We start from the raw sequence: 16,946 nt of genomic DNA on the forward strand, positions 1-16,946 counted from the left end.
TAGACAGTACCTTAAGAAAATGGGCTATCTCTTCCTCCAGAAGAAGGAAATCTAGATCAGTTTGTATCCTTGCTGCCCATTGGAACAGTAGAAATCAAAGGCTTTCTGACAAAAGACTGCCAGTAGAGAATCTGATCCAAGTGACAAAAGCAAAGACAAAGTTGGCTCCAAACCTGGAAAAGCGGCAACTATACAGAATTTGACAGAGAGCACAGAGGCACATGGGTAACAAGAGGCAGGGAACTACTAAATGAATGCTACACTACAAATGTTTAAGCAACGAGCAAAAAGTTGAATACATCTGAATAAGTTGTTGATCTGATAAAACCAATAAGCTGGAGCACGATTTTCTTCCAGTATCTCTCTCAACGAACATGTCCCACTGGGAAATATGTTGATAGAGCAGACTGTAATAGCCCACTGGTTTCACAATCCACAACTGCAACAGCAGATGACAGACAACTTCTGGACAAACAAAGACAAGGCCTCACTCCAGAATGTAGCATGGCTGACATTTCCATGTGAAGCACAGACCAGAACTCTGAGGCCACACGTGACATCCTAGAGCACCTTTTCATACATCTTTCTCTTTCCTTGTCTCCTCCAGGAATTGACAGAGTGTCAGCAAACCTGGGTCAAAACGCTGTGATGACCTGCTATAACAAAACAGATGTTACTATGGTAACATGGAAAATAAACCTCAAGACTGGAGGCCAGTGCAGCCTGATATACTTGAGGGGTCACAAGGCAGAAAAAATCAACTGCAGTAACAGAATAAACTGGAGATCCAGACCAGACTGGGATCAGGCACTTGTGATACAGCAAGTAGGAAGGGCTGATGAGGGAAATTACACCTGTGAAGTGGTAAATGTGGATGGGAATTTCCACATCCATTATCACCTGACTGTGCTAGGTAAGGGTCACCTTCCTCATTTCACTGTTCTGCAGAGGACTGTGTCCAGGCCTGGGCATACAAAGCTCCTCTCCTTGTGCACTGGAAGAAGTGTGCAGGAAGAAGTGGAGCTTTCTCATGGGAATGAATGGTCACGTATTTCATTCAGAATAATTCAGTCTCTTCTCTTTCCTTATCTGACAAAACTCTCTTTCCTTCTGTTGCTTCTTCCTCCCCTGTAGAGTTATAAGTGATGAGTGTGAAGCAATTTTCAGTACTCTAACAAAGGATTCTGAATGAGCACACTGTTATGCTGCAGTCACTCACTAATGGCTGCTTGGGACAAGTCTAATTCTGCCCTGTATTGTAGTGAATTGCCTACCTCCATGTCCAGGGATACCTTCTCTCAGGGCAGGTGGCCATGGTATTTCACTCAAATGCAGGTGTATGGTGGAAATAATACAAGTATGGTATTGTACAGTTGGAATAGTACAAATATAGATGGAAACAAATAGCTAGAGGGTAAAAGCAGATATTCATGGACTGCATATCCATCCAGAGTTCAAACAAAATTAAACACAGCAACAATAACAGCAACAACAAAAAACAACACAGTGCTAAGAGACTGGAGAGGAAGTCCGCACCAAGGGCAGAGCTGAGAATATATTTACAGTGGATGCTGAATTCGTGAATATTTTGATTTGCTTGAGACCAAAAGCCTCAGCATTCCATATTTAAATTCGACATGTAGAAGTCTGCATCTTGACTGAAGCCCAGCAATATAAAAAGGAAAGATGCACAGGAAATCTGCACAATGAATCACGTGCTGTTTTGGCTCAGTGTAAACTCTCCTTTCACCCTAGAAGTTAAATGCTAGTTTGCTCAACACAAGAGATGGTGATGAAAGAGCGGATTGTGTATTTTAGAACTATTACCTTGGTTGTACACACAACAAGCACATCAGAAAGAATATTAGCATGTCTGTGTACTCTCATGCAACAAGATATGAAAAAAACCAAACAGAAAAAATATCTGAAGGTACAGCAAGAAGTGTATTCACATGGGAATGTATGAAAAATTGCTACATTTGAAAAAGAGCAGTAACAACTTGAGGAAGAGACTTTGGAGGCAAACAGCACAGCTGGGGCTTAGAATTGCCTGCACACAGTTCTGTGCCTTCAGCTAAAAGACTGGAGGACAAGACAGGTTCTCCCTTGATTCCCTCGCATTTGAGCAGATGCTTAATTATTCTGCATGCCTGCTCATGTCACAGCAGTGAGGTATTGTATTCATTTGACACCTGGCGTTGTGCTGGTGAATGCACTCCTGGGTGAGTTATGCTTTGTGTTTGCAGTCATTTCCGATACTCCTCTGAAGAATGGGACAGCCTCCAGGACTTGAAGCACCTGAAATTGGCAAGTAACTCCAGAATCTAGGAGCTAATTTTAATTGGATCTGTATTTTTCTCTTCTTCAGATCCAGGCAATTCCTCACACTCATCTGCAGCAATAAAGGAAACAATGGCTAATACACAAGAAAGTAAGTAATTTTCTCCTATTCCTACTTATTTTAATTGCACTTCTTAATGGGAATCATTATTTATTTATTTATCCTGAAAGAAAAATATGGATTTTTACCCCAGATTTTACTGGAGTAGGGATAGTAACATTTTCCTTTACGTCAGAGAACACCAAACCTGTCCTCTTCAGGGAGATTCGGTTGGAATGTCCCTCCATAAAATCAGGACTGTAGGAAAATATTAGTGTACAGCAAGTGTTTGCCTTTGGGTAGAGCTATGAGAAAATAAATGTGTACCTGCTATCCTAATGGAATTTGTTTGTCTGCACCTTCCAGACATTAATGGACAGTGTGCATTTCATTCAGAAGACTCCATTCATGAATGGATCTTATCAATTTCTCAATTTTCTTTTTCTAACAAGCCACAGTTCCATTAGGCAGAATGTATTTACTCTGGCAGAAAGCTTCTGAGTTCAGCTGAGACAAGCTGAAAGCAGTTATCAGGGGAAGAAGAGTTATATATTCCATCACTATTGCTCTGTACAAAAAACTTGTGGAATTTAGCATCAGAAAATCTCTTGTTAAGCCTGTACAACTTAAGACTGAACATAGACATGGATTTCTGTGTAGAATATTTGTGCACAGTTACTTCAGTCAACAAATCATTTTAATCCAGCAAAGCAGGAAAGACTAGCAAATAAACCATAGGCATCAGAAGGGACTTCATTTCAAATGTCTCTTTGCTGCTATTTGCTCATGGTAAGCAATCTGTATTAAAGCTATGAGAGGTTTAAGCACAGAAAACCACACTGACCCAGCTCACGTCTTTACTCAACAGGGTATTTGTCTGACATAGAGTGTTTCAGGTCATTTCATGATGCTGTGCTACCTGCAAAATTGTTCATTTTAAGATCCCAAATTTTAGATGTCTAAAAAGAGGATAAAAAACGTGTTCAGTTGAGGAAAATAGATAAACATGTTTACTGTACTTCTCATGACGGTAGACAGTACCTTAAGAAAATGGGCTATCTGTTCCTCCAGAAAAAGGAAAACTAGATCAGTTTGTATCCTTGCTGCCCATTGGAACAGTAGAAATCAAAGGCTTTCTGACAAAAGACTGCCAGTAGAGAATCTGATCCAAGTGACAAAAGCAAAGACAAAGTTGGCTCCAAACCTGGAAAAGCGGCAACTATACAGAATTTGACAGAGAGCACAGAGGCACATGGGTAACAAGAGGCAGGGAACTACTAAATGAATGCTACACTACAAATGTTTAAGCAACGAGCAAAAAGTTGAATACATCTGAATAAGTTGTTGATCTGATAAAACCAATAAGCTGGAGCATGATTTTCTTCCAGTATCTCTCTCAACGAACATGTCCCACTGGGAAATATGTTGATAGAGCAGACTGTAATAGCCCACTGGTTTCACAATCCACAACTGCAACAGCAGATGACAGACAACATCTGGATAAACAAAGACAAGGCCTCAATCCAGAATGTAGCATGGCTGACATATCTGTGTGAAGCACAGACCAGAACTCTGAGGCCACACGTGACATCCTAGAGCACCTTTTCATACATCTTTCTCTTTCCTTGTCTCCTCCAGGAATTGACAGAGTGTCAGCAAACCTGGGTCAAAACGCTGTGATGACCTGCTATAACAAAACAAATATAACTATGGTAACATGGAAAATAAATCCCAAGACTGGAGGCCAGTGCAGCTTGGCATACTTGAAGGGTAACAAGACAGAAAGAATCAACTGCAGTGACAGAATAAACTGGAGATCCAGACCAGACTGGGATCAGGCACTTGTGATACAGCAAGTAGGAACGGCTGATGAGGGAAATTACACCTGTGAAGTGATGAATGCAGATGGGAATTTCGACTGCCATTATCACCTGACTGTGCTAGGTAAGGGTTGCCTTCCTCATTTCACTGTTCTGCAGAGGACTGTGTCCAGGCCTGGGCATACAAAGCTCCTCTCCTTGTGCACTGGAAGAAGTGTGCAGGAAGAAGTGGAGCTTTCTCATAGGAATGAATGGTCATGTATGTCATTCAGAATAATTCAGCTTCTTCTCTTCCCTTATTTGACAAAACTCTCTTTCCTTCTGTTGCTTCTTCCTTCCCTGTAAAGTTATAAGTGATGAGCGTGAAGCAATATTCAGTACTCTAACAAAGGATTCTGAATGAGCACACTGTTATGCTGCAGTCACTCAGTAATAACTGCTTGGGACAAGTCTAATTCAGCCCTGTATTGTAGTGAATTGCCAACCTCCATGTCCAGGGATACCTTCTCTCAGGGCACGTGGCCATGGAATTTCACTCAAATGCAGGTGGACGGTGGAAATAATACAAGTATGGTATTGTATGGTTGGAATAGTACAAATATAGATGGAAACAAACAGCTAGAGGGTAACTAAGCAAAAGGAGTCACCAACACTGACACCTTCAAGGTAGGTGCTCACCAATGTCAAGGCACACCACAAGGACTCCACAAAGGAGCAATCTCCAGAAAGAGATGCTACCTTAGTGGTGGTCAGCTTGTAAATAGGATCTGGGAGAGGTGGAGTCTGGCTCCACCCCTTCCGGGAGCACAGCTGAATTACCTTCACCTGTGCTCCTGCAGCTGACTCGTCGCTTGCCTCAGGTGGTTAATCAGGGGTTCAGGCTGTGATCAACAGTTTCCCTTACAGCAGGAGAACTGTCCAAAATGAAAAAAGATACACCATCCTTGTCTCCTGTGACTTTGGAACACACTGCTGTGATGAGATGGCACTTCCACCTCTCCTCTTCTTGCTATGCTCTTTTTGGGTAGTTGATAAAACTATCCCTTTGCAGCAATGCACATGCATCTCCCCCCTTCCTGGTACTTTGCAGTTTCCCCAAGGATGGCTCTGTACTGCGATGACCATGGGAACCCTGTGTGCGAGGCAGAGACAGTGAAGCCAGCTGCTGAGATCTGGTGGGTCCCAGAGAGCAACTCCACACCCAGAGCAGACAGCCACGATAACGGGACAGTGACTGTTCTCAGCAGGTTCACAGCACATAGCACCAGTGGGAAGAATCCTACCTGCACTGTGTCCCATGTAACTCTGAACGAGACCAAGTCCATAGCCTGCTTCCCATGTAAGCATCCTTTTGTGTGCTCAGTGTTCAAAGTCCTGTTTAGCCCCCTGTTCACATTCTTGCTCTACAGCTCCAGACACCTACAGTGAAATTCTACAAAGACAAGTGCCATCCCATAGCACTTTTGGTCATTAACTTTGTGAGTTTGTGTTCCAGGCACTATTTCTAAGTGTTTTTTTTCCCTATGAGGGAAGTACAGTGATGCATTAGTGTTCTTTTGGTAGTTGGAACGCTGTAGGAAGCAGCCTCAGAGCAGACATGCTCTTACTGTTAAAATAACCATGTGGAACCAGATCGCCAGTAAAATCTGTTCAGATGCAAATGATTTCCTGCTTGGATCATGGTAAGACAGAGACCAAATACCAAATGGTTAGCAGAAACAAATAAATATCTTCATTCTGAGTTATGAATCACAACACGGAGATATGCTGAGTCCTTGTGAGAGGCTCATAGTGCAGACATGTCGTGAGTGGTTCACTGCGGAATTTGGGCCTTCTGTTTTGTATCTGACACAAACTACACTGTTGTTTCTCAGATAGCTTTCATTAATGACTTTCCCTTTTGCTAAAGAGGATTCTATTTTACAAGCACACTGAAAATGCATGTGCTAAAGCAGCTTTATGCTTACACTGAAATATTAAAGAAACAGAGCAGTAAGAAGACACAACTAAGACTAATTCATTGTGTTTAGCACACAGACACCTTATACCATGTATAGCCATCTTTGTTGGTTTCCTGATGATCATCACCTTTGAAGCTGCCATTTACTATTTAAAGCTTCATGGTTACAGGTATGTACAATGTGGGGCTAAGGAAAACTTGTCTGGTGTTAGCAGAAAGCTTTAAATACTGCTCGTGTCTTGAAATCAAATGATTCTGTCACTCTGTGCTGCTCAGGGTAACTACTGTGTGTGAATGAACCATATCAAATTTTTTGACTTTCTGCTGCAGTAATTGTGCACTGCACACATCTTCACTGAATAATGGCACTGAGTAGAAACCATAGATGGTTAGATGTTGGCAAGGGATACTCATTATATTGCATGCTACATTGAATGGAAACTCTTTATTCTGTCAGGAAACTGGCAGAGTAAATCCATACTTCAGGTACTGTGAGAGCCTGTCGGTCGTCGGTCTCTCTCTCGTTCAGCTTCCCTTTGTCTGTTCAGTGTCCTGTTTAGCCCTCTGTTCCTGCACTAGGACATCAATGGCAGTTGCATGACTGCAGCAGGAACCATGCAGCTGAGCTGAAGTTTCCAGTGAAAATTTGTTGGTGTGGGGAACGTTAATGTTTGTGCTGTCAGAATTGAAAAGCGCTCTTTCTAGGCAAGAAGATAAACATGGTACTCTTCCTTTCCAAAAAGAAGGCTGGAGTTAGTCTTATTCAGAAGTACACAGCAAAGAATATATTCTAGAAGGTTCGATCCTGCTACAGGCACGTAGTAGATGGTTTGTGAGGTGTACCTAAAGTAACTGTTTCACTTTAGACCACATTGCATGGTTTCTTCACTGTGTCATCAGCCTTGCTTGTCTGCTGGCCTCCTTTTTCCTTTTGGCTGTTCTTCACCTCTGCATATTCTGTTATGCAAGGTATGTGCAGGATGTGATACATGCAAATCCCCTTTGGTCACACCTAGAGACGTTTACGAGGGCTTCTGGTGCTATTTCACATCACGTGCAGTCATCTCAGAATCTGTCACAAGTGAGCCAGCTCAGCACATGCTCACGCAGCTTCATTGGAGGTCTGTATCTTCACAGCTGCTCTTAGAATTCATTCATTGGTGCCAGAGACCCCACCTCTTGCTTCCATACTTTTCCAGTAGCAAAAATACAAAAGGAACGGTCTGTTCAGTTCCATCGATCGGATAGAAAAAAACAGGATTTCTGGGCTATGAAGATTAAATGACAACAAAGTATCTTCTGGAGGTTGGATACACACTTTTGGACAATCTTGTCTTTCTCAAACAAAAGTAAGGAAGGCAGGGCCAATGCAGAAATGCAGGAAGTATTGCACAAGATCAGAATCAGGCTGTAACTGTTCCAGAGTTCTGGCAGCAATCTGGCAGCATGGTCAGTTATCAGAGCTAGCCTCTCTGCCACAAGGTGCTACTGCTGTCCAGAGTTACAGCACAAACAAGTAATGCAGAGACAGAACTAAAGTATTCTCACATGAGGTTACAGATATAAAGCCTCATGTTTCTGAAATTCCCCTCCAAAAGTAATAAATAGGAGGAATTCTGTTCTTACATTCCTAGAGCCCAGAACTGCATTCCTCAAAAAATCCTAGTCCTCACATTTATGGTACTGATGTCTTGTTTTCCAGAAAGAAGAGGAACCCATAAAAGCCAAAGCATATCCCATGTGCGTAGCCATCCAGGGCTATTTCTAACTCAGCACCTGAGCAGAGATGAAAGAAACTCCCTATATGCTTCAGTCAGCAATGTGAGATGCCACAGCGAATCACAGTGTCAAAGCATTCAGGCAGATGAAGCAAACATCCGCGAAGCATCCAGTGTAACTGTGCAGAAATATAGCTTGCAGGGCAGATCCCACCTGACCTTTGTCAGCTTTTTCTTTCTCTCTAAAGCAACCATGGATGCCAACACCCATGCAAATAAACAATTGGAAAATAATTCATGTTGTATAAAAGGAAGTCACTCAGTTTTAAGTACACAGTATCCTACCCTAGTATTCAAGTATCCTATTTGACTGGCTCAGATAAATCAGAAGAAATTTTCTTGCATACTAACAATAGCAGCTTTCCCAAGATGGCTATGCAGGACTGAAGCTAAATTTGAGCAAATCTATTATTTTCACTGGAAGAATTTGGTATTTCATTATGAAAATGACTTATCACCACAAGCAACAAAAACAACAACAAAGAGGATAGAGAATATATGACCTTGAGTAGTTACTGCCATCTGAGGCATCAAAGATATTACAGTCCTGAGATCTAAGCTTGACACTCTCCTTTACCTCTTTGCATAAAAGAGAGCTGCAGCCCACAGATCTCTGATATCTGCAGCAGTTTTTTTAAACACATCCTACTGGCTCTATCACAAAAGAGTCCTTGTGTGTCATCTTCCAGATGATAATACACTTCCACAACCAGTGATGCATAGAAAATAAAGTCATAAAAGCATTTGAGTCCAACTCCCTGCAATGAAGAGGGACACCTACAGCTAGATCAGGTTGCTCAGAGCCCCATCCAGCCTGACCTAGAATGTCTCCAGAGACAGGGCATCTACCACTTCTCTGAGCAACTCGTTCTAGTGCTTCACTACCCTTGCTGTAAAAAAACGTTTTCCTCATATCCAGTCTACATCTCTTCTCTTTTAGTTTGAAACCATCTTGCCTTGTCCTGTCACCACAGACTCTGCTGAAGGGTTGAGTGGCCGTACTGAAGTCCAGATAGATGGCAGTGGCTCACCCCTTGTCCTCTGATGCAGTTATGAAATCATAAAAGCAACCAGATTGGTCAGGCAGGACTTGCTCTTGGTGTATCCATGCTGGTTATCCCAGATTACCTTCCTCTCTTCCACATACCTTAGAATAGCTGCCAGGAGGATCTACTCCATGATCTTCCACTGTGCTGAGGTAAGGCTGGCAGGTCAGTAGTTCCCTGGGTCATCTCTTCTATTCTTCTTAAAAATGATTGTGACGTTGCCTTTTTCTCAGTCACCAGGGACTTCACCTGACTCTTGATATCAAGAGCGGCTTGGTGACTGTGTTAGCCAGTTTCCTTAGGACTCTGGGATGCATCTCATTGGGACCAATGGACTTACAGATGTTCAGGTTCCTCAGGTTGTCACAAACATGATCTCTGCTTACAGTGGGAGGGGGCATCAGTCCCAGAGGATTTTGTTGATTAACTGCCTGATTGAGCTGGAAGCTGGCTCTTCAACAAGTTACTTCTAAATCTACATCTAAATCTCCCTGATTTTACTCTTTGTCTATCTGATGTCCCTCAAAAGTGTGAACTCCAACGCCGCGTGGTCATTTCAGCCCCAGCAGCTTCCAATCTCGATGTCACCAATCAGCTCACTTTCATTGGTGAGCAACAGGTCCAGCATTGCAGCTCCTCAGGTGGGGCTGTCCCTGGCCTTCCCTTGGTGTCAGGCATACCGAGTACATCTAGACAGATGAAAATAGGTATAAAGCATTTCAAGACACATAACTGCTTGACCATTAATCCTATTACCTTGGAAGATGTATTGTTTTTTCTTTGAATAGCAAACTAGCTTGGCCTCCACTTCCTAACTGAAATCACTAGTTTATTTACCACTACCTTGCTTCTCCTCGCCTTTTTCTGGTGCAGCTGTAAATCACTTCCTGTTTCTGGCCATGGCAGTCGATGAACACAGTCGATGATTCCATTCCATGCTCACAGACACAGCCCCATTGTGACCATCTGCTGTCACATACGGCTGTTTGGTCACCGGAGAACTTGAACTTTGCACAACCGACACACAATGCAAATGAACTCAGGGACAAGAGAAGAATAAACACACTGCACTGCTAACCAAGTTACTGCTAATTCATTGTGGTAACCTAACTGCCTTATCAAAAGCCAGCAGAAAACCACACTGACTCTGATATTTGTAGTTATCCTGGTAAGTTTCCACAGTGCGCATCAACTGACTGCATGCAAGTAGTACTCAGCTAAACTGCTTTTCTGAGGCATCCAAACAAGCACTGCGGATGTGTACATACAAACTCACATGCGGACACACAGCTGCTCCACCAATGGTTGTATTTTACCGTAAGACAACCTGCAGAGCTACAACTCTGCTTGACGTTTACTAAGTAAATTACAGACAAACGATACACAGATAAGACTCTTCTTTTTTCTTCTCTCTCTTCATCAACTGTAAGACAACTCAACGTTTCAGAGATGCCAACAAAGTTATCTCCTAGGTTAGCAATATACCACCAGTGTCAGCAGCAGCATGCAAGATGTGAATCTGAGACTTGCTGTATTGTTTGGGGCTAGCATATGGTGTTTGACTTTTGCCAGAAAGAAAAATAAATAGCATTCTTTACTGCAGTTCCCATTCAAACAGCTCAGAGTCTCTCCGTCCTCCTTCAGAGGTGAAAGAGATCAAACTGTTACAGTAGAATCCACAGGATGATATGATCAACCTTGCCACCATTCCTTGGTCTATTTATTCTCAAAGCCATCACAAATCCTTCTGCTGGACTGAGACTAAAGCTACCCAAGCTTTCTACATTCTGAGTTTCAGTCTCATCTCCTGGGCAGTTATTGGAATGACCTGGAATGTTTTGTCCTTTATCTCACCAGATGCCAGATCTTCTCTTTGGCATGTTCACGACTCAATGAGCTTCGGCAAGAAAAGATTTCTTGCCTTTTTTTATTGTCATTGGTTTTTAATACACTAGTTTTAAGTTATTGTTCTTATACGTAAAAAGAAGAAGAAGCAGTTCTAACAAATTCAGAAATCACACGAACTTTTCTCACAGTACCTTTACCCGTAAGAAAGAAGTAACTGCTCTAAGTATCATTTCTTCTGCAGCACAGACGCGCTACTGAGACCGCAAACTGACCAGAGACCCTTTTTTTTGTTGCTTGGTGAGCCTATCCCGAAGTATCACATAAAGCTGTCTCACATCCTGTTCACTTGCAGAACTCTGAGAGCTCTCCAGCATCGCCATGTGTAGCACTTCCATATTGCTAGTACTAAATCGCTAGCACAATTCTCCTCTTGTCCCTGCTAATCCTGTTTCAGCACGGTTAATGGAACACTGGGAGAATGAAAGGTGTTCTCAGTTCCACGAGTATTTCTAAAGCTCTGTATGAGGATACAAACCCACGCCCGTCTCCCAGACAAGCTCTCACGGCAACCTGTAGAACACCCTGCTTTTCTTCTGCGTGCTATGACTCATGCAACCTGTCTGATCTACCCCAAGATTGCCATAAGGGAGGAAGTACTGCTGCAGTGGTGAGCAACAGCCAGGGAGGGGACAGGGCAAGTGAAGCGGAGGCTGCTTGGTTCTCTCAAACGTTGATGGTGTTCCAGTGTGAAAGTGATGCTGTGTTCCAGTTGGAGGCAATTTCTCTTTAAAGTGGCAATGAAACTCCAGAGCAGACTGTGAGGGAAGGCATGACTAAGTTAAAGGAGCTCTTCTTGTGTCTAAAGATGAACGAACAACAGACATTTCTACTTAATTCTGCTATTCAGAGGCTCCTCTATCTGGAACATCTGCTTTCTCCAAAAGCAGTTTTAAAAGCCCTGTTGTTACTTATTCCGTCTTTGGATGTGTTCAGGCATTGGCAAAAGACCACATTGTAAAGAAAAAATATCAGCTGATATTATTTTGAGAGAGGAATAAACTGGGATCATGCCTGGATACTGATAACACCTTGTCATTACTAGAGGAAGAACATGTTTCCTCCCATCCCCTAACGTCTAATGCAAAATATATACTCACCCAGTTGTTTGCAAAGAAGGGACAAGCAGAAGCCACAGTCACTGTTATCTATTTCCACATGCTTTCCCAGACTATCAGCACAGGAGGCTTGGTTCTGTGAAGGTCCAGCAAGGACCAAGGCTGACTACCTTCATTAGTACGTAGCTATTAATGCTGGAGGTCAGGGGAACATGCAGCCATTTGTCTTTGCTGTCAGACTCATGCCTAGGTAGCACATCCACATTAGACAGCAGCTTGAACGGAAAAAGCACAGAAGAAGATTCACTGCAGGAATTACACAAAAAATGGGACCAGGCAGGCGTCTGCTCCCCAGATTTCCTTGTCATGATGCTGGACAGCAACACAGCAGCAGAGAAAGCATCGGCTCCGCTGCTGGGCTGGGTTGGGGGAAGGAAACAGAGAAGGATGTGAGCTTCTGATGGTGGGGTTATTTTCTGTTTACTTTGTTGTTCTCATTTGTTTTTTGGAGGTGAAAATGTGTGGGAAGGAAGAGGCAGAGATCAGCTTAGGAAATGTTTAGCTTTTCTTAGGAGGACAGCCATCTCCAATGAAGAGTTTCCAAACATCAAACCAACACGTACTGGTCACTTTTATGGGGCTTTTTGGTGATTGGTATAATTTGATATTTCCCCTGGGTCTTGAAGGCAGTCTTCAAAACAGTTCAGGTAGATTTTAAAGGAGAACACTGTGATGGCAAGCTCACAGCTGAACCTACTCAAAGAAACACAGTGCATAAACTTGTGCATCTTCCTCACACACCAGGCTGAGGATGGGAATCTGGTTTGAAGCAGATGGCAGATCCAAGTAGCTGCTCAGCCCATCAAGACACAGGGCAAGGCACAGCAACCAAGACACCTTTACAAGGCATACCAGAACTGGACATCACCTAGAAGGACAAACACTTTCTGGGTTAGGACAGTGAATACACTGACACAATTGCTCTCACTGGTTAGGACAACACTCGTCACCATGATTGCCAAATGACAAACCAAACAAAAGAAAATCCTAAAACCACCCAAATCCACATATTTAGTAGTTTGATGGCTCCCATTTTAGGAGGAGAATAGCTGTGTGTGTGCTGTGGTTTTCTCAGCTATGCTTATACATCTATCACGGTGCTCTGTCCTCACACAAAGACTGCAGGCATCAGATAAAGCAGATATTCATGGACTGCAAATCCATCCAGAGTTCAAACAAAATTAAACACAGCAACAATAACAGCAACAAAAAACAACACAGTGCTAAGAGACCACAGAGAAATTGTGCATTAAGGGCAGAGCTGAGAATATATTTACGGTGGATGTTGAATTTGCGAATATTTCGATTTACTTGAGCCCAAAAGCCTCAGCATTCCATATTTAAATCAACATGTAGAAGTCTGCATCTTGACTGAAGCCCAGCAATATAAAAAGGAAAGATGCACAGGAAATCTGCACAATGAATCAAGTGCTGTTTTGGCTCAGTGAAAACTCTCCTTTCACCCTAGAAGTTAAATGCTACTGTTTGCTCAACACAAGAGATGGTGATGAAAGAGCGGATTGTGTATTTTAGAACTATTACCTTGGTTGTACACACAACAAGCACATCAGAAAGAATATTAGCATGTCTGTGTACTCTCATGCAACAAGATATGAAAAAAACCAAACAGAAAAAATATCTGAAGGTACAGCAAGAAGTGTATTCACATGGGAATGTATGAATAATGGCTACATTTGAAAGAGAGAACAAACAACTTGAGGAAGAGACTTTGGAGGCAAACAGCACAGCTGGGGCTTAGAATTGCCTGCACACAGTTCTGTGCCTTCAGCTAAAAGGCTGGAGGACAAGACAGGTTCTCCCTTGATTCCCTTGCAATTGCGCAGAAGCTTAATTATTCTGCATGCCTGCTCATGTCACATCACTGAGGTATTGTATTCATTTGACACCTGGCGTTGTGCTGGTAAATGCACTCCTGGGTGAGTTATGCTCTGTGCTTGCAGTCATTTCCGATACTCCTCTGAAGAATGGTACAACCTCCAGGACTTGAAGCACCTGAAATTGGCAAGTAACTCCAGAATCTAGGAGCTTATTTTAATTGGATCTGTATTTTTCTCTTCTTCAGATCCAGGCATTTCCTCACACTCGTCTTCAGCAATAAAGGAAACAACGGCTTCTACACAAAAAAGTAAGTAATTTTCTCCTATTCCTACTTATTTTAATTGCAATTCTTAATGGGAATCATTATTTATTTATTTATCCTGAAAGAAAAATATGGATTTTTACCCCAGATTTTACTGGAGTAGGGATAGTAACATTTTCCTTTACGTCAGAGAACACCAAACCTGTCCTCTTCTGAGAGAGTCAGTTGGAATCTCCCTCCATAAAATCAGGACTGTAGGAAAATATGAGTGTACAGCAAGTGTTTACCTTTGGGTAGAGCTATGAGAAAATAAATGTGTACCTGCTATCCTAATGGAATTTGTTTGTCTACACCTTCCAGACATTAGTGGACAGTGTGCATTTCATTCAGAAGACTCCATTCATAAATGGATCTTAACAATTTCTCAATTTTCTTTTTCTAACAAGCCACAGTTCCATTAGGCAGAATGTATTTACTCTGGCAGAAAGCTTCTGAGTTCAGCTGAGACAAGCTGAAAGCAGTTATCAGGGGAAGAGGAGTTATATATTCCATCACTATTGCTCTGTACAAAAAACTTGTGGAATTTAGCATCAGAAAATCTCTTGTTAAGCCTGTACAACTTAAGACTGAACATAAGCATGGATTTCTGTGTAGAATATTTGTGCACAGTTACTTCAGTCAGTGAATCATTTTAATCCAGCAAAGCAGGAAAGACTAGCAAATAAACCATAGGCATCAGAAGGGACTTCGTTTCAAATGTCTCTTTGCTGCTATTGGCTCATGGTAAGCAATTTGTATTAAAGCTACGAGAGGTTTTAGCACAGAAAACCACACTGACCCAGCTCACGTTTGTACTCAACACTAGTGAGTGAGTTTTCTCAGTTGAACAAACCAATCACAGTGGAAAGCACTCAAATGATTCAAATCAGTTGATCTTCACATGCATTTATCAGAATACACCTCACCAGCAGGCATATTTGCATCTCATTCAACTTTATGAGGCCAAGCAACACTACAGCCAAGTATCACTGCTAGGATAGGCCAGAATTCCACAAATGCCACAGAGGAGGTGCAGTGATCATTCTCCACCAGTTCCTCACAGCCCTACATTAAAGCAGCAACCTCACTGCACTCTTGTGAGTGATCAGGCAGAGCATGAGAGAAAAGAAAGCCAGCACCTCTTTTATCAGTTCCTTTTTACATACCAAGCCACACGTTTCACTCTCCTCAGCACCAGCAAAGCTCAGCATTGCACTCAGGATACCACATGATCACAAGTAAACCAGAGGGACTCCACATTCTGCAGACAATCCATTCCTGAACAACCTTGGAGGAGATTAAAAAGTCTAGAACCCAGAATGGCAGACACCACTCCGAATTCTAGCATAGTGTCTATGTGTCAAGCAAGTGAAAAACAACCATACTGAGCTATCGCCAGCACTTCTAACACAGCTGGTCCCCTGCAGTTTCTTTTCTCCTACAGACCCAGCTGCAGTCCGTGCAAGCATCTGCCCAGCCAAAGTGGGTCAAAATAATGGCACTCATCATTGTCTGTTTCTGGACAGCCTTTCCCTCTGGTCTGTATATGTGTCACATGGTCATTATGTGCAGACTGTAAACCAAAGCACATAAGCTGTGCAGTGCTTGTCAGGGCCTTTCCTTACATCTTCTGATGGATTAATTTTCAAGCCAGTATGTTTTTAACACGATTGTCTTTCTTTTTTTTTTGCCTTTTCTTCTATTTGCGTTACTTCTCAATGTAATGTATGCTAATGGCACAAAGTGAACAAGAAGTAGGAAAAGCTTTTAGTGAGAAAACTAACCATTACTTCTAAATTTCCATTACCAAAGTAGAGATCAGTAAGTTTCAAATCTTCCTCTGCCACACATGCTTAGTTGCAAGACAGCAAATCTGTGACCACAGGTTCTTTGCATTTTACTCACTGTATCTGTCCATCTGAGGATTATAAAAAATCCTCCCACATCCTCTCAGTATGTGAGTTCCCCAGTGGCCTCAGTTCTACCTACCCCAGGTTAGCACCTTGCTCCAGAAGCACCCCTTCATCTTCAGTGTGTTTACTCACACCATAACCCCTTCAATATGTATGTGCTTATAGTCAGGAAATTACAAGCAATTACCTGCTCAGCAGCAAACAGGAAGTCTGAAATCTGGAACAAAGCTGATATGAGCTTTTGCTACAGACATAGTAGCACTTGAATCCGTGATCCCTTTCTCCACACGATACGACAATGAAATGGTTTAGCAACCTTTTGCAAAGTCTCATTTTGGAAAAGGATTAAATAAAAAGGAGAGGCAAAGTGGAACCTAAATTATTTATCTAAGAATGAAACGCTTCAAATATGAGTAGTTTACTTTGACCAAGTTATACTGTAGTGTTTCTTGTTTGTTTTTGTTCTGGTTTTTAGTTTTTGTGAGTGGTCCCTATGTAAGTACTGTGCAGAAGCACAGGTGGATGCCTATAAGCAGGAGTGTTAAGATCAGCTCTTAAGAGTATTTCTCAGATCCATTAAAGAATGTCTCCTACAATGTATTACATTGATAAATATTACAAGTTTGAGCTGAGATGATCTGTGGTAGATGTCTGCCTCAAGCCAATATTTGATTTTTTCCTTTAATTTTTCTTTTGGATCAGTAACTCTCAGGAACCTTTTGCTAACACCAGAATGCATGGGCAGACTTTTATTTGAAAAGCTGTAGCAGTGACATATCTTACATCAAGGGGTTGAGATATGGCAGCACTTGATTTTCTGACAGTGCTATGCTACGCTGAGTCCCACCAAGGCTTGTTCACTCACTCTCTTGTGTGTGGAACAGGA

General features: G+C 42.3%; 1 protein-coding gene across 1 annotated transcript; it reads left to right on the forward strand.

The window, feature by feature from the left end:
* The first annotated feature begins 3,632 nt into the window (after positions 1 to 3,632).
* LOC140252429 (cell surface glycoprotein CD200 receptor 1-B-like) lies at positions 3,633 to 14,050 on the forward strand. The gene is made up of 5 exons (XM_072337142.1): positions 3,633 to 3,636; positions 3,944 to 4,324; positions 5,291 to 5,539; positions 6,231 to 6,330; positions 13,969 to 14,050. The coding sequence occupies exons 1-5, from the start codon at positions 3,633 to 3,635 to the stop codon at positions 14,048 to 14,050; spliced, it is 816 nt and encodes a 271-aa protein (XP_072193243.1).
* The last annotated feature ends 2,896 nt before the right edge of the window (positions 14,051 to 16,946 follow it).

The sequence above is a fragment of the Excalfactoria chinensis genome, chromosome 1 (assembly GCF_039878825.1).
Source record: "Excalfactoria chinensis isolate bCotChi1 chromosome 1, bCotChi1.hap2, whole genome shotgun sequence".
Taxonomy (NCBI): Eukaryota; Metazoa; Chordata; class Aves; order Galliformes; family Phasianidae; genus Excalfactoria; species Excalfactoria chinensis.